Source organism: Gobius niger (genome assembly GCF_951799975.1).
Source record: "Gobius niger genome assembly, chromosome: 2".
NCBI lineage: Eukaryota > Metazoa > Chordata > Actinopteri > Gobiiformes > Gobiidae > Gobius > Gobius niger.
Genome location: NC_136853.1, coordinates 19,631,275 through 19,654,207, shown reverse-complemented (window position 1 = coordinate 19,654,207; position 22,933 = coordinate 19,631,275). Strand labels below are relative to the sequence as shown.

Sequence of the window (22,933 nt, the reverse complement as noted above, 5' to 3'; positions counted from 1 at the left end):
AATTTGGCGTGTGGCCAAAGCAAATCTTTACACATTCAGACTGATCAGGGACTACCTCCCGTTTCATGCTGCTTACACTTTCATGCACGCCATGATCTTTTCTCATATTAGTTATTGCATCTGCTCATGGTCTCAGGCCACCGCCACTACAGTCAAGCCACTACAAATGATTTATAACAGAGCGGTTATAATCCTAGATAGGAAGTCCATTAGGTCACATCATTGTATCAGTGATGTATCAGGAATTTAAACATTTTATCTTTTGAAAATGTTATCACATTTTCCCAGCTGAAGCTGATGCATAAATGTTCGAACCAGCAAGCCCCACAGGTCTTGAGTGAGTGTATAGTTCCACTCAGGGCTGTGGGTTCAAGGACTAGAGGAGCTCAGAACGGGAACCATCAGTTCCCGAAACGAAACACTTAATTTGGACAATCAGCTTTCTCTGTACAAGGCGCTAAAGCCTGGAACTGTTTACCCACTGACCTGAAGGGAGAGTCAAACTGGGTCCTTTTCAAACACAAACTTAAAGACTTTTTAATCAGAGGTCAGAAATGTGACCACTGACCATCTGCTCTGCTGTGTTTATATGGTGTTGTGCTGTATTATTATATGTGTTTTAACTATGTTTTGTTTCATTTTTTTCTGTAAAGGCCCAACTGGGGACGGACATTGAGAATTAGCTTTGGCTAAAATGCTGTAGTATGTAACATGAGTTTATGTGACATATTTGTCCCTATTCAAATAAACTTAAATAAATAAACAATACCATCCATGAGTTTCATAAAAAACTTTTTTTTTACCCTTTTGACACAAAAATACAATTTGCAGAATAATTTGGAACGCAGTGTACAGCCCTTTCTCACTTTGTTAGTGTAACAAATACAGCCGCTCATATCAGCCGCTTGTATCCGTGCCTGTGCGGTTTGGAAGGACATGAAAGTTTGGCAGCGCCCTTTAAAGAGATTGAGCGAAGGGAATGCAGCAAGCGCTCGTTGAAGTCAGCGCTGCTTGTAGTACATGCCTCCGCCGACCCACTTTTTTCCCTAAGCGACGCCCTCAGGCTACCGGCGAAAGCACTAGCGCAAAGTTGTATTTTCCCTGAAGCGTGTTATGTGGATACCAAGCCACTCATGCTTTATGCTTTATAATTGAAGACATTTATTTACTTTTTCTTTGTCATTATCACTTGTAGACCACAATCTCAAAATGAGCCTTAACATCTTGCGAATATTTTCCAGACCTCAATGTAAGACTACCTATATTAATTAAGAATATAGTCTTACCAATAAGTTGTGCAGGTTCACGGCATTGGAAAGTAATCCTCTTGCCATAGGTGGTTCCTTCGGGGTACATGAAAATGGCAGGATGAACGTGATACTTGTCAGGCATGCCGCAGTCCACTGGTTCGCACGACACTTGTTTGTTCCACTTCCCATTCGCACAAGTAATGGTCACGGATGAGTCTGACTGTTCAAAGACAAAACATAAATAGTGAACAATTACAAATACTATTCAAAAGAAAAAGGTTGTTTTTGAGACCGACGTTACATTAATTGCGACAAACCGCTGTACTACAGAATGTTTACCTCGTTAAAACTGACGAAAGCAATTCAGCACTCCGATCCAACAAGTCTGCAATCAGTGTGTAACCCAACAAAGTTTGATCTGGCTTATCTTACTCTATGTCAGTAAGCCATGTAGGCTCCTCAGCAGATCAAGTAACTGCTGATAGCATTTGTAAGGTCAAGTCATGCCGCTTAGACAACTGATATCCAACAAATGCACAATCAGCTTAACACAAAACACATTGACTTTGGTGGAAGTGTGACAGCGTATTAAAATACACACATCGTCGCAAGGGACAACCACCGAAATGCCACAGTCTGCAATGGGATCCCTTGACCTAAAGAAGGCTGTAACCAAGATGACAGCGTGCTAAGATAAGAACACGATGGCGGTCATCCAAGGCAAGGCGAGTTTATCTGTAGAGCACAATTCATACGCAAAGCAATTCAAAGTGCTTCACAGTTGCATAAAATGACAAAAAGGCAGATAGAATAAATCACTACACATAACAAGAATGTATTCATTAATTACATTAAAAGCAAGGAGTGCAGGTAAAATACTTTCAGTTGTCTTATGCATGGGTAAAAAGAACAGTTTTTAGCGTGGACACCGTGTTTATTATTGCCTCTGAGCTGTTTTAAACTCTATTTTCTGAGTGACAGGAAGCCATTGCAGAGACCAGAGCACTGGACTAATATGGTCGTAATTCCTGGTTCTTGTCAGGTCTTGAGCAGCAGTGCTCTGGATGTACTACAGTTGTCTAACAGTGCTAACCTGCTGGAGACAGATGCATGGATAAATCTTGCTAAGTCTGGATTAGACACTATTCCTCTGATCTCTTAGCCATCTTTTTTCTATGGTTAAAAGCTGATGATGTTGTTGAGTCCATGACCATATTTTTCAGTTTAAGAGAAAGAGACTCTAGGTGACAGATAACACTTTCTCCTCATTTCTTTGGGCCAATGATTTTCACAAATGTCTGTGTTTAGCTGGAGAAAGTTGTTTTGCATCCACAAACTGATCTGCACGATGCAGTGACAGAGTCTATCTACAAAAGCAACTTAACTGTCACAAAACACAGATAAGTAACAAACATGACTGCAACACCATTCAAGCTCTTAATTTTCCTCTGAACAAAAACGTTGTGTTTTACGTGGTGTAAAACAAAGCAGCATCATTTCCAGTATCATCAGTATATATAGCACATATATACATATATATACATACATACATACACACACACACACACACACACACACACATATATATATATATATATATATATATATATATATGTGTGTGTGTGTGTGTGTGTGTGTGTGTGTGTGTGTGTGTGTGTGTGTGTGTGTGTGTGTGTGTGTGTGTGTGTGTGTATACATATATATATATATATATATATATATATATATATATATATATATATATATATATGTATATATATATATATATATATATATATATATATATATATATATATATATATATTGTTCTTCTTAAACATACTAAAAAGTAAAGTAAATGTTGTACTTAGTTTAAAATACTGCTCGGTACAACTGCTAGGTATAAATTGTAAAGCAGATGACTTTACAGAGCAACAGAGAGGAATTAAACCTTTACACAACCTTAACAGCTTACTGGCATTGATCCAAAGGGTTTTACAAGGTTGAATCAATTATTCAGCTTTGTGGGTGCATTACAATTAATACAATAAATGTGACATGTTCACTCATTTATTAATTGAAACCTTTTTAGATAAATTGTTGGTATTAGAAAGTGGGTGTGGATGCTGCTGTGGAAAAATAACAGCAGCAGACCTGTGCCCTTTTACCAGTGACTTGGATGAGTGCACAATGGAGCAGGGGAGGGAGGGGACTCTATGCAATGATGTCATGGTCCCAGAGGAGTAGAAATTCAAAGTGACTGTTTGAGGTGATGCTGCAGAGTAGCCACCTACAGACTAAACAGTATAGGTCTATACATGTGTAATTGTGTGTATATATGCAGGAGCAAAAGGAGACTGCACTTTAATGCAGCAATTGCCTACCTGGAACTTCATGACGTCATGCTCTCAAGAGACTTGCTATGCCAAGCCTAGTTTTTGGACATGACTTTAAAAAGACCAGCATGAACAGGGTGTTTTACGCTGATTTCACATCTACTTATGTCGATTGTGAAATCAGGGTCACATACCCTGATTTCACAATCTACTTATGTAGAGAGGTGACTTTGCATAATTGCATGTTCACATGTGCATATGAACATATGCCTTGCCACACAATATGATGTCAAATAGTGTTGCCAGCTAAGCAATTGTAGTGTTTCTTTCAGGGTAAGCAGTGTGTTTACCTGGCTCTTGATGATGTCATCGTCCTGGTGGACTTGTAGGACATATCCAGAGTTGCAGGAGATGGTGCAGCGGTCTCCGTTGAAGAAGTGGCGACCAGAGCTACTGCACTTAAGCTCTGCATTGCGGATTAAAGGTTCCTGGCAGTCAATGGCTTCACACGAATAATGTACACAGCTGAATGGGATGGGGTAAGAGATAAATAGGGAAGGAGATGAAAAATTAAAATGTTGTTGTAATTGTTCAAATGACACACATTTGTGGTTAAAATACCACTGCAGAAACATGCCACACACACACACCTACGCACACACACGCACGCACACACACACACACACACACACACAAGCGCGCGCGTGCACGCACAAAAAAAGCATGACACACTGTGCTATTGGTAAACGCTTGGCACATTCTTCCATCAATGACTTCTTAGCATAAAAAAATCAATAAACCACACAAAGAAAGGGTTGACATAATCAGTTGTGTCTAGAAACACAGGGGAACATTACTGGGGGAGTTTGGTGCTGGAAATTCAAAACAGAGGTACTGTTTTATATTGTGCTTGAATATTGAATATTATTCCTCAGAAGTATAAACTGCTAACTTTTGACAGCTTTAGCGATTTATGTTTTCTTAAACTAACTTTAAAATGTCTCAATAATCTAGCACTTGAGCTACTTGAGAGAAAACAGAGGCAGAGTCACCAGAGGCTCCGTGCAAAGGTGTAGAACTCACTGCATTTAAAATGTGAGTTTAAAATGTTCACTACTCGAGTTAAGTCTTGGCTGAAATCAAAACAGAAATGTACCGATGTGTAAATAGCTCTGAGTGTGTGTATATGAATGATTTATAAGATGTATATAGGTCAGTTTTTAGGATGAAAATGAAACTTTTTATGTAGTGTAGAAAGGCCCAAGCTACAGGGTTGTGTTGTACTATGTTGAATTGCAGTGTCCCTGCCAAATACATAAATATATGAATAATAAAAAGAACATTTTGGATGCTCATAGGGCTACACTGTACAGCAATACTGTGCAGTGTAGCGTTCCCTAATTTAACCAACGTGGCAGAGAAGCAGAAAATGAGGAAGAAGATTTTAAGAAACAAATATCAAGCTCGAAGAAAAGTGATACAACTGCATGATTTGTGCGTTACATTTTTGCCTAAATTTGGTTGATGTTGAATATGGAAGTGTCCTTCTTATTTCTTTAACGCACACATGTATTTCTATGTTTCTAGGTCAGAGTGAAAGTAATAGCATAATGTTGGTAGCTTCTCCTGTTCACAATGTCAACATCTTGGAGGACAACGAAAGGACTCAAGGTGTGCTTAATGGCAAACCTCTGCGCAATTGAGAATAATCAGCCACCCATGAATTATCATCTGTTTTCTATTGTCCATTGTGCATGAATGTATTAGTTGTTTTAAGGTGTGGTCAGCCTTACCTCTGGCCAGTGGGATTATAGATCTCGTTGCTCTGGCAGCCGCTTATAGTGATGGGATCAAAGGATTGAAAAGAGCGCAGGCCTACACCTGAGATGGCTACGAGGTGGGAATTAAACGTGACCCGGATGGCCTTAGTGTGGTAGAACGCCATTGACAGGTCATGGCTCACAGAGATTACCAAGGGGTTAGTTCGGCAGCTGAGGCGAAACTCTCCTGTGAATGGGCACAATAGCATAATCTTAATGAGGAAAAAAGATGATATTATATACACACACAGCTATTGATTTGGTGAATGTGCTCATACCTAGGCTGTGGTTGCCTTCATTGGTATCCACAAGCTGCACTGTAATGTTGCACTGTGTCTGGTCTATGTAACTAGTCCCATCAGCCGCAAGGTGGATTATTACTGCTGCTGCCACCATGGGATGAGAAAAGTGAGCCTGTGTGGAGAAGGCAAAAACCAATGACGGGAATGATCCGAGATAGACGTGTTACTCACTTAGGATGAATTGTAGACAGGTCGGTTATATAACAGGTCTTACCTTGAGCCAGTAGTTGGAGTTCCCCCAGTGCATCTGACTGGCCCCATCACACGGGAACCACGCGTACTGTGAGACCCCATCAGACAGATCGAACACCTTGGACTGGCATGTCTAGGCAGAAACAACAAATAGGAGTGATCGCTCTTACTTCTGCAATTTTCACAACGTTTTTTTGTGAATGGGAGTAAAACAGCTGACACACCCAGGCGTATAGCGCTGTTTGTTTAACGCATTGTTTAATCACGCAGCATTCTCTAATTGACTTGTCAGATTTGGAGCAATAAAACTGTACCGTAGGCATTTTCAAATGGTAAATTAGGTGCCACATGCCCACAAAAGAGCATATCTTATTTTTCAGCGTGCACTCGTTATTTAGCACCTGACTTGATAAATTACCCCCCCCCCCCCGTGCGTTCTCAGCTCGGTAGACAATGTCCCCCAACCCCTCTCCCTGATCGGACCTTGTCAGGAATCTTTGGCCAAGTCATGTGGTCACCCAACGTGCAGATGAGCAGTGTTTTATAAATAGCCAGAGCCTATAAATCAGAAATATAACATTCCAAGGTGTAAGAAATTAATAAATTGCATAATTTAAGTAGCCAAAGGTGAGGGAGGGCAAATACCCAAGGACGACAAGTTTCGCCCGCTGCCCTGAGCAAGTGAAATGAGACACCAGTAACAGGAGACTTCTGCTGGAGAAGCTACAGTAAGATCCTGCCACAATGGAAAACTGGTCAGAGCAGCAATCTGCCTACATATCTGTCCCCTGAATCTGTTGACGTGATCTTTCTCTCCAAGCTGAGAGGGCAATATGGGAATGCAGGTGAGCTAACCATAGATGCCGATCGGTGCCAGAGGATAGAGCACCCCACCAAATCTTTGGGCCCCCAAGTGAATTTGCCCTGGTCATGAGAACATATCACAAGAGCTGTCTCTATTGTCCTGTCTCCTGGCTGTGTAGCTCTGCCTGATATAAGCATTTATATTTAACATGTGAGTTTGAGTCAGACTAGGTACCCAACACCTGGGACTGTCAAGGGCAAGGTTTGTACATCCTGGCTAGCCTGGGTTTGTGTATTCTAAAATACACTGGTGACAAATGTAATGGAAGACTCGCAGAATAGCATCAAATCAGTTACACTTCAGTGAAGTAGTAGAGTTTCACCATTGTGTCATGGGGATATAGACACTCACCTGTGATAGCTGCTGAACCAGCTGAATGACTTCTTTGCTCAGTTTGAACTCAATAGCGCCCCTCTCTCCTCTTGCTACCATTATCATCATCTCACCTTTAATAAATTCTTAATTGCACCTTCTGTTGTGGCGTGATCCTTGCCAGTAAATGACCTCAAGGCAACCACCATCATCCTCATCCCCTCCTGCTTTAACAACAACTGTCCAGTTGCACCTACCCCTATTGTAATAAAGAGCCTCCCCCAGGACCCATATCAGTGCTTATTGATCCAATTACCCAACATCTCCACAATGCTCCATACAGTCCTGACACACTAAAACAAAAAACAAAAACGACTCCTACGTTAGATTGCTGTTCTCAGATTTAAATTCTGCATTCAACCACTTTTTTGGGCCTTTTTCTGCAAACTGCATTTGTAGTTTCTGTGTTCCACATGCTGTAGTACATACAGGAGCTGCAAGAGACACATTTGCTGATCTCAGATTCTTTTGCGTTGTAGTGATGACAGCTCTTGTATGAACTTATTATTTATTCATGCAACAAACGTGCCACTAAGAACACCTTCATTCACACTCCTCATCGTCACCTACCTCCACAGTGTTTCTGACACATGCACAGTGGGTGTTAAACCAGGAGCTACACCATCTATCACAGGTCACACTAGACAGGAAAAAATCTCTCACGCCTCTACAAGTACAAACACATATAACAGTTGAAATGAAGACGTAGAGTCAGTACGTTTACATGTGAAGTCCAATCCGACTAGGCTAAAGATGTGACTCCTTCAAAAAACCTGTCAAACCAGTCTTGTCACAGTCTACATGACAACCCCCGATCTGAATGCCAGCAGGAGGCAGGGGGGTTGATGGCTATGCGCACTTTTTCTGGTTGACCTTAGGCTGCTTTGTTGTTATTAGCAAACAGTTAGCCCCAATTAGCCCTATTAGCCTGCTGTTCTGGGGTTAACTGTGATATCCTTCATATCTTTAATTATACACCCCATGGTCCACACCAGGGTCTCCCCAAGTGTTTAAGCTCAAATCCACCTGTGGTTAGTAGTTAGCGGCTAGCAGCTCTGATGGGAGTGTCAAGGCCCAACACACATTCTCAGCGCTGATCCAGCCACTAAAATTAGCATCCTTGTTGGAATAGTAGTACACAGTTTAACAAAGCTAACTCAATGTTATTTGACAATGTGTTGTTTTTGCGTTCAGCCTGACAGTTTCCAGGGACAGTATGCGCAGTTACTTTGTACCAATTCAATGCGGTTTGATGCGACATTGCGGTCACATGCTGTTCCAATCCGACCGCAACCGGCAACCGGTTACTGCTGCCTCTTGGTTTGAGTTTCAGCTTCGACAGATGCAGGCAAGTCAAACCAGAGAACCACTATGACAGAAGGTGAAGATGCGGGCAATGTTTTTATTTTTCAACGCTCCAAACCAAACAACCAAACATGTCACCTTTGTAGAAGAGGCTCCAAAACCCAAACCTTGAAATCGACAGAGGGTGGAAGACTGGGGGCAAAGAGCAACTCTAAACCAATGGACCGACCAGTATCTGCACCTGTGCAAAACGCAACACCGGTTACTGCACCTGCTTCATCGCTGACACAGCAACCATGATAACCTACAACAATGGAGGACGAGGACACGGTTAAAACTTCAGAGACAGAGATCGAGGAAGAAGAGGAATCCATGAAATACGCAACTGGCTACTTATCAACAAGGTGGACCTCAACAAGCTGGAGCACTCGAGACCCCATCATGGTAAATGAAACCCATGTGACCCCTTGGACAATGGGCACAATATTCAGACAACTGACATCGAACCGAGCCAACAAAAGAAATGCCACTCACTACAAACAATGTGACAGGTATGACACAGAGCAAGAAGAAGTATTGGTTTTGATACAATACTATGAGACATATGCCAGTGGCGATTTGTTGGTGTTCTTTGTGAAATATAAGTGTGCTGCTTGGCTAGACTGATCGGTGGAGGGGCCCTCAGGATGATGGTCCAGGGATCGCTTCCTGGGATCCCTTGATGTCGAGCATCGCTCACCCAGCTTGCCATGGTCTAGATCGTCTGCTGATCGCGGACCGGAGCAGGTTGGATGGATATTACATTCTTGTACAGTGGCTCTCAAGCGTCTATGCCAAATGTACAAAGTCTGAGTTCCACTCGGAGGGGCTCAGAAGCTGCAGTCTGAGAGCCACTTCGGTACATGGAGGGTTAGGAAGTAACAGAATACATCTATCCATGTACCACTCTGGGTGCCATTGTGAACGTCAAGCAGTGGAATTTAGATGGTCTCTCGCTCCTCAAGTGTGCATGGCTGCGTGGGTGGATGTGTGTGAATGCAGAAAGTGTGTGTTTAAAAAAATATGCATTACAATGTACACTCCAGTGACTGACTGCCTGTGAATGTGTTTGCTATTCGCTCAGTAAATCTGGCACTGGACCAGTTTCTGCTGCCTCTTGGTTTGACTTTCAACTTCGACAAAATCTATTCACTAAACACCCCTGAATTGTTAGGAATCATTAGTTATGTCCTCAACAACAACAATAACAACAAAGACATCCTTGTGAGAGTCTTTAATATGCCAGTTGTCTGTTTTTTTTCTCCCTTGTACAACATGGTTTAGATGTTGTGTGCTATGACTCCAAGTTTAAAAGCTATTTCAACTCCAACTCATCCAAATTCTTAAATATACTGTATAATATTGTTTAGAAGATAACCGTGAGTGCTCGCTACATCACCACAAGTAGGCAGGACACTTTTTATGAATATATTATTATTTGTCAAAACGGATGAAGCTGTTACTGTTTTCCAAACGGGAGAGTTCAAACATTTCTGTAGATTCTTTCCGAGGTACCTTTTTAAAAACCTTTCAGAGGAACACCATGTTGTTGTTGTTTTTTGTTTTGTTTTTTTCAACTAAAAGCATTATCAATTCTGGACTTTTGTTCAGAAGCACACACACACACACGCAGTTGCACACATGGACGTGATTTGCAGCAGCTGGCAAAAAAGTGCGGCAGACAGCAGCCGACCCTGGTCTGCAGACACGCTGTGCTGTTTTTAAATCACCACTTTAGATAAAAGCACAAGTAAGTATATTCAAGCCTGAGGGGAAAATACTGGCCGCTAAAGGTGAGGGAAAAAAGTAAAGTATCAAAACACAACAGTCACAATGGTCAACACAATGGTCCAGAAATATATTTGTTCAATCAGTAGAAACCTGAAAAAGCTCTTAGTCAGGACAGAGTCATGACAATGATAATGGCTCTAATCGCATAATGTACTTTGGGGCCGCCTGGTTTACATCATTTCAGTTGTACGATAAGATAAGATCATTGTAACAGATGCCAGCGCTCAAACAAATACAAGAAAAATAACCCCCTTGGCCGGACACCCTCTCCCAGAGTTATGGGAACTATACAGCCATGTGTCCCCCTTAATCATAGATAATGGTATAACTGTATGGCCAGTGTTTATGTTTTTGTGTGTGTGTTTTCTGGGCCTTTGCCTCCTCTATGTTGCGCCTTTCTGCTCAATCTCGTACACCACTTTTCATGGTGGTGACTGAAGCCAGCCTGACTTCCTCCAAGTGTTAGATGCATGGGAAGATAGGGTTAGATACATGGAAGATAGTCGGGGATCCCTCGGGTTGAATGGGCCAAATCTGTCTGGACCAATCACAGCGAGGGAAGCGGGGGTTAGCGATGCGTCACTCAAGCTTCAGTGTCTCTGGTCTGGTGTGGGTGCATTGTCCCGGCGATCATTGGTCAGCTGTGTCATGTGCACCCAGACGCTTACCTTTGTGCAATGAATTTTACGGCTCGTTTACACTTCTCTAAAAGGATATTAAACATTGGATAAGTCCTGGCTCTGTGGTTTAGTGTTTAGATGAGTTCTGTTTAGACCCATGGTTTTGTCCTGCTGCAGCTAGTGTAACTTCTATCTATCCAAATTCAGCAGAATTATTATGTGTGGAGGTTTGTATGTGTGCATGGACACCCTACTTACAGACTGCTTTTCTGGAGTTGAAGTAAAACTGGGCCAGTTGCTATTTCTATGTTTTAAGGGAAGACATTGCAGGCAAAACTATTATTTTGTTTTGCTTTATTCTTTTTTTTTCTCTCTCTCTCTCTAATCTTCCCAGATCTATTTTTAAGACTCTCTATAGCGTTGATGACAGGATTGTAAAGGTGACTTATGAATGCTTAGGTTTTGTCACATTGAGAAATGTGTGAAGTTCAAAGGTGTGAGATCTAGCGTGAGTGGACTGAAATGTTATCCCTTCTGTCGCTTATGTATAATTAAGAGAAGCGTTCTCCAAGGGTGCCCATGGGTTGCGTCAGAGATTGCCGAGGCAGCAGAACTCTCCTGGGAGATCACCTAGCTTGTTTTCTGATCTGTTGGTTTCAGTGTAAATAGTGCAGGCAGCACAATAGCACAACCTCATCTGCACAAATGCTCCATGCTGAGAAACACAGTCTGAGCACACACAGAGCCGGTCCAGTTCTCCAGTCCAATTCCCCCAGAGTAATTCCAATCGGTGCACCATATTCCATGGTGTGGTAATGCCAGGACATCACATTCTGCTCCACAAAGACAGCACTGGTACATTTTAGTCCCCTATGGACCTGCCCCATAATCTTGCCTGGACTGGACTCATGTGTATCTGCACACATTCTTATTTGAACGTCTTTGAACAAAGAACCTATCGAACTTTGCAATTTGTAAAAAATTAAATCAATTGAACACTTTAAAGAGACTATACTGAGTTTAAAAATGTTAAAAATAAGTATTTTCCTCCCCCTACTTGTTCCAGCCATGTCCTAATGTGTAGAATGACCTCAGACCTCAGACCAATCCTGCACTCTCACTCAAAAAGGTGTCACTTAAGTGTCGTCATGCACAAGCTTAATATAGAAACTGCAGTTAGGCATAAGACCTGAGGTGGCAGTAGTGAGCATAAAATAGCCAACTTGCATCTAGTTTCTTTAAAAAAAAAACAATTATCTGCTATTTTTAAATATATGCTATAGTTCTGTACAATATCTCAAACTATACACTAACTATATGGGTTTGAATTTTGGCACTTGTAAGAATTTTTGCATGTAGCGCAACTGCAGGTCCTTAATTTTTCTGGCTCATGTAGAAACTGCCATTTTCTCAAATGTGAGAACAACATTTGTGTTGTTGTTGGTTTCTTGCATCCACAAAGATCCCGATCTGCTCGCCTTGCTCACCACAGACTCATAGACAGAGTCAACAATGTCTTGAGAAATCAAACAGCCCTGATCCATGATGCCAGTACTTGTTTTGTTTACGAGATCAGAAGGAAATGATGTACCATTCTGACACACAATGACTCAAAACATAAACATGTGCACATGTTGCATGTTTGTGGTTCTACCAAAAAGTCCTGACCAGGGGAGCCCCAGGTAGTTTGACTTCCCATGCTCTACTAAAAAGAATCGTTTCATATTTAAATGATCTTGTCTAACTTCCTGTTAGCCAGTGATGGCTAGCGACTACTTCCTGTTCACATTTTAAAGTAAATGAAAAATCTAATTGATAAATGACAGCTTACAGTAATAAACACAGAAGTCTCCTCTGGTGAAGTATTTTCATTCTGAGAAAGGTTTTTACAGTGACTCAGACGGTAGAGTGGGTCATACAATCCTATGGTTTTGTGTCCTTGAGCAAGACACTTCACTCACCGCCTGTATGAATGTAGTGTGTGAGTGGTTGGTGGAGGTCAGAGGGGCCAATGGTGCAATTTGGCAACCTCACTTCCATCCCATCAGTTGTGGCTCTTATATTTTATCACCACCAAGTATGGAGTGAATGGGTAATGACTACAGTGTAGCGCTTTGAGAAACTGGTGATGTAGATATTGTGCCTGTTTCACAGAGACACAGAGAAAAATATTTTTCAAATTGTGGATTCGCATTAAACTTAAGGGATCACTGGAAGAGTCAAAAGTATTGCACATTCGACATCTAATACGAATAGCCTCTCGCGCAGACATGGACTGGAAATGCTGCATGTAATCCTGCAAAAACGATTTTCATTCAACCCAAAAATGATTGATTTTCAGCACTTTCTTAGACTTTTAAACAGTTGTAAATTGACTATTATCTGAATAACAATTTGAGTTACATATCCATAGCATTTGTTTAGCACATGCACAGTGAGCACATCAGTAATGAAATCTTGTTTGACAGGTATAGCTTGCTCTTGGCCAGGTGTTTTGTTTTTAATTACCTTTGTGACAGCAGGATAGCCAGCAGCCACCTCTCCGGAGCAGTAGGGCTTCTCCTCTTGGGACACTTCAACACTAGTGGCCCATTGGTCTAAAAAACCACTAGGTGTGTAGAGACCGCAGTCTCTGACACCTGTCTCCCGCTCAAAGTCCTCGCACACCCCATCACCGTCATAATAGTAGCACATGCTAGGCTCCTCTGTAAGTACAAATGAATGCATTACCAAACATTTATAAATCTCCAATATATGACAGGGCAAAAAGTACTTTGAAAATCTTTTTACAGTAATTATTTGATTTAAACATATGTATTGAGGTGTATGGCTGTAGGCTTTCACTGTACATTATCATGACAGTGTACTTCCCATGAAAGTGGAAGCAAGCGGTCTGACCGAAGGTGAGCACTGCAAAGGAGCAGAAGAAAGGGAAGGCCTCAGAGCTCCACTCTGCAACAGCACTGTCAGCCACTGGGGTTCCCGTTAGGGGGAACGGCAGCAATCTGTGCCAAGTTGGCTGAGGCCTCCTCCTCGAAAATTCCAGCCCTCCCTCTTTGCACAGCCAACAACTCCAGTCAGCTCTTTGCTCTGGCAGTTGTGAATCAAGGGGCTACTGAGGGGGCATACAGAAAACACAGACACCACTCTCCTGCCATTCACAGAAGGAAGAATAAAAACAACAAAAAATGTATATGGTTGCACTTTTAGCACTTATAGCTTCCTGGCACTTCGAGGTTGAGCAAGGCTGGTTTGTCTTAAAGACAAAGCAATAGCGTGCACAAGTGAGAAGACATGCAGAGAAAGGAAAGACTGAAAATCCTTTGTAAGATGCATTAATTGAGAATAAGAATGGCTGTAAGAACCAAAGTTTGCAGCTTCCCTGGTCCCTTGTTGATTGATCATCTGCTGATGATTGAGTCCTGTGAGGTCTTGTAATACAACAAGACAAGGGGATACTAACATGGACATTTTTATGTGAAAAAAAAAACTTTGATATTTGTGTGCAATTGACTTTATAGTGACCCAATGACTGTGTGGGTGGTTATTATGGCACCTTTACTCTCAGTCACAGTGGCCTCCACAACGCTCTAGGATTAATTGTGTTGTAGGTTTCTGGTGAGGGTCCATCAGCAGTGAAAAACAATTGATCCTGGAGCATCATAGAGGCCACTGTTATAAAAAGCAAAGGAGCCATGTTAATACAGCCACTGGGTCACTAAAGGGTCAAATATGCACAAGAAAAAGTTGCTGTTTTTTCACTGAAAAAGTTCCATAATGCACCTTAAAATTTAATTATGGGAATGGCAAGTTGGGGTACATCTTTGACAATGGACAGGGGACCACCATTCACACTTATATTCACAAGGGGACGCTACGAATTGTGAAAAAGGAAAATAATGTCTGGTTCATTATGGTTTTCATTTTTGGTTTGGTTGTCATTTTGGTTTGGCTTGTCATGCATAACATGCATGACAAGCAGTAACGTGGTTCTTTATGGTTTCAGGAGTCCAGCATGGCTCTTGAAGCTTCATTCAACCATATCATTTCATGGATTAAACATGTCTTTCAGCTCAGTTCATGAATATCACCAGACCTAAATGCAATTTGGTTGATCTAAATCAGTGATTGCCAAAGTGGGGGAATCACTGATGATTTCATGACTTTTTTGTTTGTTTGTTTTTCATAAAGCCAAATATCAAAATGTTGTATTCAAACATGAGCTTTATAATATAGGTCCTGGGTTGATTTTGGGGGTTGCAGCCTGAAAACTTTGGGAACTTCTGGTCTAGTTTATTACTTACCAACACAGTTGAAGAAAGTCTCCTTCTTGCATTGGCTGGAACAGCCATCACCATTCACAGAGTTCATATCATCACACTCTTCCCCTTTAAAACTGAAATAGTCATAAATATATAGTAAAGAAATAAGCCTAAATGTAAGAGTTTTAATTGCTTTTTGGAAAGTTGTACCTTTGAATGCGACCATCTCCACAATATGTACCTCCAACTTGATGCACTAATGGTGGAGAAGGCTCACTCTCACTCAAGCTAGAGACAGTTTGAACTTTATATGTGTATGCGACATTTGGCTTCACATCCCTAAAGTGGGGGGAAAAAAATCATTAGGTGAGTCATTGAACAAAGTTTTGAGAGAAGTGCAATAATTTTGCAGTGAAATGGAATGACACTGTAGGGATACTTAGATTTCTTGACCTAAACCATACTCTTGATGTATAAAAATGTTTACAAATTAAAGCTCTGTTTAGATTATTTTAATTTATTAGATTGTTGTCGACAACAACATGCTGCTCTTTAACGCTTTATAATTTTCTATTTGCATGGAGCTTCTATTTTTAACCTTGGTAGGAGTTTATTTTCATTTTATTCTCATTTTTTAGTTTTGACTTTCACAGCAGTTGGTATTGACCATGTGTTGATGTATGGTAAATGGTCTTACTTATATAGTGCTTACTTTTATAGTGCAAAAAGTGCTTTGCAGCATTCACTCATTCATTCACACTCTCATTCACACACCAATGTACGCAGACATTGGAGGCAAAGTGGATGAAGTGTCCTGCCCAAGAACCTGTGCCAGCGATTGAGTCTAGTAAGAGTCGACATCAACTACATTTCCAGACCGGAACATACGCAAACAAACAGGAAGTGGGGTTGTATATGTTATGGCGGCGCGGTAGTACAGCGGTTAGCGCTCGTGCTTCACAGCTAGAAGGTCCGGGTTCAATTCCCACCAGGGACAGGGCCTTTCTGTGTGAAGTCTGCGTAGGTTTCCTCCGCATACTCCGGTTTCCCCTACCACTAAAAACATTTACAATAGGTGAATCCCCCAGCCAGGTGTTTCTGACCACCAGCCTGGCTCCACATCATGGAGGTGGGTCCCCGAGCACCGGCCCAAGCTGGCAGCTCACTGCTCCTACAGGTCGGTTGAGGATGGGTCAAATGCAGAGAATGAATTTCCCTATGGGGATTAATAAAGTATACCTTAACCTAACCATAATCTATTAGCAGTTCTGCCTCAATATTCGAACAGAATCAGAATTGGTTTTATTGCCAACATAGAAACATAAAAATGGATCGTAGCCTCATGCCTGAGGGGAGAGGGGTGAATAGTTCTTGTCCAGGGTGAAAAGGGTCAGCTGGGATCTGACGCCTCTGGGTTCTGGAGTTGAACAGGTCCTTGAGCGATGGGAGCTCACAGCCAATCACCTTCTTAGCAGCCCGCACAATGCCCTGCAGTCGATGCTTGTCTTGGTCTGTAGCGCCGGGGTACCACACGGTGATGGAGGAAGCGATGATGGCCATGTAGAACTGCACCAGCATTTGGTCTGCTGGGCCTTTTTGATGGTTGGCTCCCATTCAAGGTCCTTGGGGGGTGGTGGTACCCAGGAAACGGAAGGCGTCCACGATGGAGATGGGAGAGTCTGTTAGGACGAGGAGGGACGGTGGGGCTGTGTCTTTCCTGAAGTCCACGATCATCTCCTCTGTCTTCTGGGCGTTCAGCTCCAGGTTGTTGTGGCTGCACCAGGACGCCAGGCGGTCCACCTCTCTCCTGTAGGCGGACTCATCACCGTCCAAGATGAGCCCGATGAGGGTGGTGTCGTCCGCAAACTTGATCAGATTAACGGACTGGTGACTGGAGGTGCAGCAGTTTGTGTACAGGGAGAAAAGCCAGGGGGAAAGTACACTGCCCTGAGGAGTTCCAGTGTTTGTAGTCCTAGTGTCTGAAACGATCTTCCCCAGCCGCAATTGCTGTCTCCGGTCCGTCAGGAAGTCAGTGATCCACCTGCAGAGGGAGTCGAGCACGCTGAGCTGGTAGAGCTTGTCTCACAGTAGTCCAGGGAGGATGGTGTTGAAGGCAGAGCTGAAGTCCACAAACAGGATCCTGCCATAGTTTCCCACGGAGTCCACATGCTTCAGGGCCAGATTCACTGCGTCAGCCACAGACCTGTTGACTCTGTAGGTGAACTGCAGTGGGTCCAGGAGGACTGGGATATGACACAAAACTCACCTACTGTCAATGTGATTTTGGTAATTTACCTCCAATTGGAAAAAATCACTCTCCCGTGCACCGTCCATAGATTAAGTGCCATGAGCGTCGCTGCTTGACTGCAAATTAACACAACTGCATGGCTCTGTTTGAGCTTGGCAGCCACGGCAAAAGCAGACGAAATATACTGTATAGAGGACATATAGCACATTTGCAATTGAACCAGCCTAAAACAGCAACAAAAACAACACGCAATAATACAAGGAAATCATCAAGTGAAAGATGTAAACAACAATTCAGGTTAAAAGCTAGTGATAAAGGTGTGTCTTTAATAGTGATTTAAATGCTGAAGGGACATACAAAAACTGTTCCAGGCCCAGTTCCCTCTGTTCTTTAGTTTCGTCCTGGGAATGTCCAAGAGCAGCTGCAGTCTGGCATTTCCATTAGATACAACCATGTCAAAGGGCCGATCAGGGTGCATCTTGAAATTGTCCTCCGCCTGAGGGCTAGTACTAACATGACGTGAACAGACTGCTGGCCTCTGTTTGCCAGAGGAGAGAGAAGATATCCACGATAGAACAGTCATGTCATGCATGATTAATACTTCACAACATCACCACGGTTGTGAAAAGTGATTTTGCTGATCGATAGCACCAGCGTCTGTGTCTGTTTTGTCTGCACACTTCAAAATAATTTGATAAACTCTATTGTGACTCGTATGAGCGGGCCTGATGGGCAGGCCTATGCTGACTGCCACGGGGAGGAGTGTCAGCTTATGCAGGAGGGTGAGATGTATCTGCTAGATATAGTTAGACTCACCGAACCTGGAACCCAACTCCTGGAGAGAGGCTGGATGCTCCATTTTTCTGGCATTACCCAGGGGGAGAGGCAGCATGGTGTAGGTTTGCTTATAGCTCCGCAGCTCAGCCATTACATGTTGGAGTTCACCCCAGTGACAATGAATGGTTCACGTAGGTTAGGGACTGGTCTCACTGTTGTCTCAGCCTACGGCCCTAATAACAGTGCAGTCTTTGTAGATGTGTTGCCTGACCTCCGGCCACGTGTCTCAGACACACGAGTGAATAGAGAAAGCTGTCAACCAATCACTGCCCGGTGGTGAGGTGATCCGCTGGCAGGGGCGGAAGCCGTTTATACTTGACAGACCCCAAAATATTTTGAGGGTCTGTTGGGAACGTCTGGCAAATCGCCTTCAGGAGAGCTTCTATCAGATCCCGAGGGAGGTTGGAGAGGTGGAGTCCGAGTACACCGGTCAGTCGGAAGTAAGGGATGCAGTCAAACTGAAGGAGCCAACAAGGCCAGGTAGGATTCCAGAGGCCGCTGACATGTACTGGCAGGCCAGGTGGTCTCAGAGGCAAAAACTCAAGTATGGGAGGAGTTCGGAGGGCCAGTGCTTCACTAACGCTGTTTACAGTGTGGGTGGGGAGTTGTAGACCTCGCCTGGGGATGTTTGCCAGGATACTTCATTCGCCTGATCTTTACATTGTTATATTTACTGCTCTGTTTTATTGCCTTAATGTTCGGTGCAGCCCTGTGAGGCAACTCCTGTGATATTGGGCTATACAAATCCATCGATTGATTGATTGATTGATTGATTGATTGATTGATTGATTGATTGATTGATTGATTGATTGATTGATTGATTGATTGATTGATGTCAGACGGTGGAAGGAATACTTCTAGGATCTCCTCAAATCCAGTGTCACGTCTTCCGATGAGGAAGCAGAGACTGGGGTCTCGGAAAGTGACTCATCCATTCCCCAAGCTGAAGTCACCAAGGTGATTGGATGAGATCTGTCTTGGCTCCAACATCTTTGCAACATCGCGTGGCGGTCTGGGACAGTTGCTCTGGATTGGCAGACCAGGGTGCATTAATTGCGTAATTAATTGTTGCAACCACGTGATGATTACAGTGAGTTCTTGGAACTTACGTCATTTTCCTTGATGAGGATCCACTTCCAGGTCTTCATTTCCAAGTTCCTGGTGCTCTTCATACTGCAAGATGGGTGGTGATTTACTGCTTTACGATGTGGATGTTCAGAGAGCAGTTCACCTTGTAAGCATCAGAAGAGCATGCAGCTTCTTCTCTTTGTATCAAGTCTCAAATGTAGATGGGGATTCTACATTTGAAGCCCCATCACCAGCAAAAGCTCCAGCTAATGATTTGGCATTCCTCAATAAGCTGTCACAGTATGAAAATTCAGCTGTCAAGAAAGCAGCCTTAACAGCGTTTGGCCAGCATCTTTGGTACTTGAGCTGGTTGAGATGGTTGGCCTGGCATTTTTCTACTCCAATGTAAGAACAGAAAGAGCTGATGGTTCACAACATTATGGAAACGGAAGGGTTAGAGGTTTCACCAAAGCATCGTGATGTCCTTAATCAAGCAGATAATGAAGCGAAGCAGATCAGTGATTTGTCACCACGAGCCCGATGCGTTTCTTTGAAATTCTGAATCTGCCACAAACATTCTTCAGACTGACTGGGCTGATGATGCAGACTTTCAAAAGGCTGCTAAAATTGTGCATTCCAGGAAAGTTGTCGATGATGTTGCAGAAAGGGGGTGAAGCTTATTCAAGACTCTCAGTAAACAAACGAAGAACAGAAACAGTACTTACTGTAAGTTGTGAAAGAGCACAGGCAGATCTTTTGTGATGCCAATAAAGCAACTGTGAGTAGTGGACTTTCTAAGTAACATTTTATGCATGTTTCACTTTATTTTTGGAGAATAAAATCACAAATTATTATAGTATGTCCTTTTCATTTGGCTTGCTATGTTATAGTATAGGGCAATTTTCAAGTGTCTTGTGCAACCTCTAAATATTAATTAATTTGCATAAAATTTGGACCCAAATAATTTGGCTGGATATAAAACGAATTGCATGGTTTTAATCTAGGGAATCTTAAATAAATATATATAGATATATAATTGTTTCCCTAGATTCCCTAAAGTTCCCAAGCCTGAAACTTTCTATTTGTGTTGTTTCGGGTACGCCTGTATATCTGATGCACATCCGCCCACAACAGCGATGGACGGAGACGCTTCACTCGGCCCGTTGGGGACTCAGGCTGTGTCCCAAAGCCTAGGTAGCTTGCCTTGGTATTGAAGGCAGTACCTTCAAACTCACTTCCTTCCAGACCAAGGCAAGTGTCCTGCGCTAAAGCTAAAGGAAGTGACATCACTAAATAAAAAAGGAATTGTGTTTCATCCAGGGGAGGGTCTGCTGAGGAGGGGGGATTGTGAAAGCTTGTGGAGTGGAAGTAATTATGTTTTTACCAAAAAGCAGTCAGAGATGATGAAACCTATCTGAAAATACAAAATAAAACTCGAAAGGGGGACTAAAACTTAACAAATAAACAAAATATTTCCAAGTGCCAGTATTTATATTCAATGCCCACGAAACAAATGAAGTCCTTTGCTCCATGAAGCAGTGACATTTCCTTGTATGACGGAATCAAAGAATATACATTTCAAATTTACAAAACAAATCATAGATTTAATTTTTCTATAATTGACTAAAAAAAGACAAAAACCTGAAATTCATTATTTGACCAAATTGTGTCAAAAACCTATGCTTTTTTGCAACTGAAATGAACCTGAGCTGTAGAGCCATTAAACAAGTCAAAGGTTGTATTTTTTTCTTTAAAATTTAAACATTTAAGTGCATTAACAAGCACAATGCACCCAAGAGCCATGGTGCATTGTCAAATAACATTGTGTTAGCTACTTCTAATGGACTACTGCCATTGTTCAGCACTACTCCTACACAGATGTCAGAAGAGCTCATTTTAGTGGCTGGATCAGTGCTGAGAATGTGTGTTGGGCCATGAGACAGAAGTCTCCAATCAGAGCTGCTACAGCTAACGTTAGCGCTGATCAATCATGTGAAAGAGTTCAATGATTTATTTATAAATTCAGTTCAAGAAATTTCAAGGCTCCTGATTATGAATCTATTCCAATAAGCGATGAATGATGATTTAATAGAGATGAGATAACAGAAAGAGAAGTAGCCAACATTATTAGTTCACTGCACAGCTCCAAAGCTAAGGATGACTTTGATCTTGATGTCAGTTTTATAAAAGAGCATAAAACACACTGATGCACACACACTTTGGTAAATTTGTCAGTCAATTACTCAGTGGTTCCAGACACATGCTGTATTCCTAGACCTAAAGAAGGCTTTTGACACCGTTGACCACAAAATTCTTCTTTCCAAATTGTCTCATTTTCATTTTTCAGAGCAATCCATAAACTGGATGAAATCATACCTTACCAACAGAATGCTGTGTGTTGTGGTCAATGGTGTCAAATCGCCCTTTCGAGAGTGCACAGTGGGAGTAGCACAGGGCTCCATTTTATTTAGGACTGGTTCTTTTTTCACTCCATAAATGACCTTCCAGAAACTTGCAAAAACACCCAGATACAAATGTATGCAGACGATTCTGTAATATACACTCTAGCAAAAAATGAAATGGCCCAAATTCAAAATTAGCTCTCAAAACCATGTCTCATTTTAAATACAAAAACAAAACAATAAAACTTCTAATTCACATGTATTTCTTAGAGATGAGGAGCTCGAGCTGGTACAAGAGTTCAAATACCTCGGAGTGGTTCTTGACTCTACTCAAACATTCAAAAGTCGCGTCTAGAAAATGTCTAAAATAATTAAATTCACTCATAACTTCATATATATTTGTTCATCATCGACATTTAAGACAGCTCAGATGTGTCTGCAAGCTATGGTGGTCTGCTTAATGAACTGGCCTCTTACAAATGAAACTACCGCCATTAAGGGAATTCATTAAACTTGAAGTCACAGAACGAACATGTGATGTTATTAATGTATATTTGTACGAACAATGCTATGTTATGTGCGTATGTAGCCTCAGTTTTTAAAATGTTCAGTGTTCAACTAGCTCTGCAGCAAACATTGACACATTTACAGAAATGCCCATTAATGTGTACTGTCCCTCTCAAAAAAAACTAATAATAACTAATAATAGAAATAATAATAAATATAAATAAGCACCAAGAAAGTCACAGCACTGTGTGTTGAGCCCATGCCTGTTTACCCATGACTGCACTCCAAAGTACGACTCAAACCTCTTCATTAAGTTTGCAGACGACACAACAGTGGTGGGCCTCATCAGCAACAGACACGAGTAAAACTACAGGGGTGAGTGAGCAGTCTGGCCATGTGGTGCACACAGAACAATCTCTCTCTAAATGTGGAGAAGACAAAAGACTTTCGAAAAGCGCGGGTCCAGCATGCTCCTCTAACAATCAACGGTGCTGCTGTGGAGAGGGTGACCAGCACATCACAGAGAACCTCTCCTGGACCATGTACACTACATCACTGGTCAAGAAAAGTAATCAGCGTGTCTACTTTCTCCGCAAGTAAAGAAGAGCCAGAATCCAAGCCTCCGCTGTGTGCAACTTCTACAGAGGGACGATAGAGAGCATCCTGACCAGCTGGATCACTGTGTGGCGCCAGCACTACCTCCTGCCTAAGGAGCCTCCAGCACATCGTGAGAGCAGC

General features: G+C 42.2%; 1 protein-coding gene across 2 annotated transcripts in view; it reads right to left on the bottom strand.

Moving 5' to 3' along the window:
• The window catches only part of pappaa (pregnancy-associated plasma protein A, pappalysin 1a), a 64,458-nt gene that overhangs the window by 15,933 nt on the left and 25,592 nt on the right, over positions 1-22,933 (bottom strand). For both annotated transcript variants that reach the window (XM_079580848.1, XM_079580849.1), the window contains exons 8-15: positions 15,344-15,472; positions 15,176-15,267; positions 13,380-13,576; positions 5,902-6,012; positions 5,664-5,799; positions 5,359-5,572; positions 3,916-4,090; positions 1,287-1,470 (exon numbers count right to left, since the gene is read on the bottom strand). In XM_079580848.1, coding sequence (XP_079436974.1) covers positions 1,287-1,470; positions 3,916-4,090; positions 5,359-5,572; positions 5,664-5,799; positions 5,902-6,012; positions 13,380-13,576; positions 15,176-15,267; positions 15,344-15,472 — 1,238 coding nt within the window. The remainder of the gene's footprint in view (positions 1-1,286; positions 1,471-3,915; positions 4,091-5,358; positions 5,573-5,663; positions 5,800-5,901; positions 6,013-13,379; positions 13,577-15,175; positions 15,268-15,343; positions 15,473-22,933) is intronic.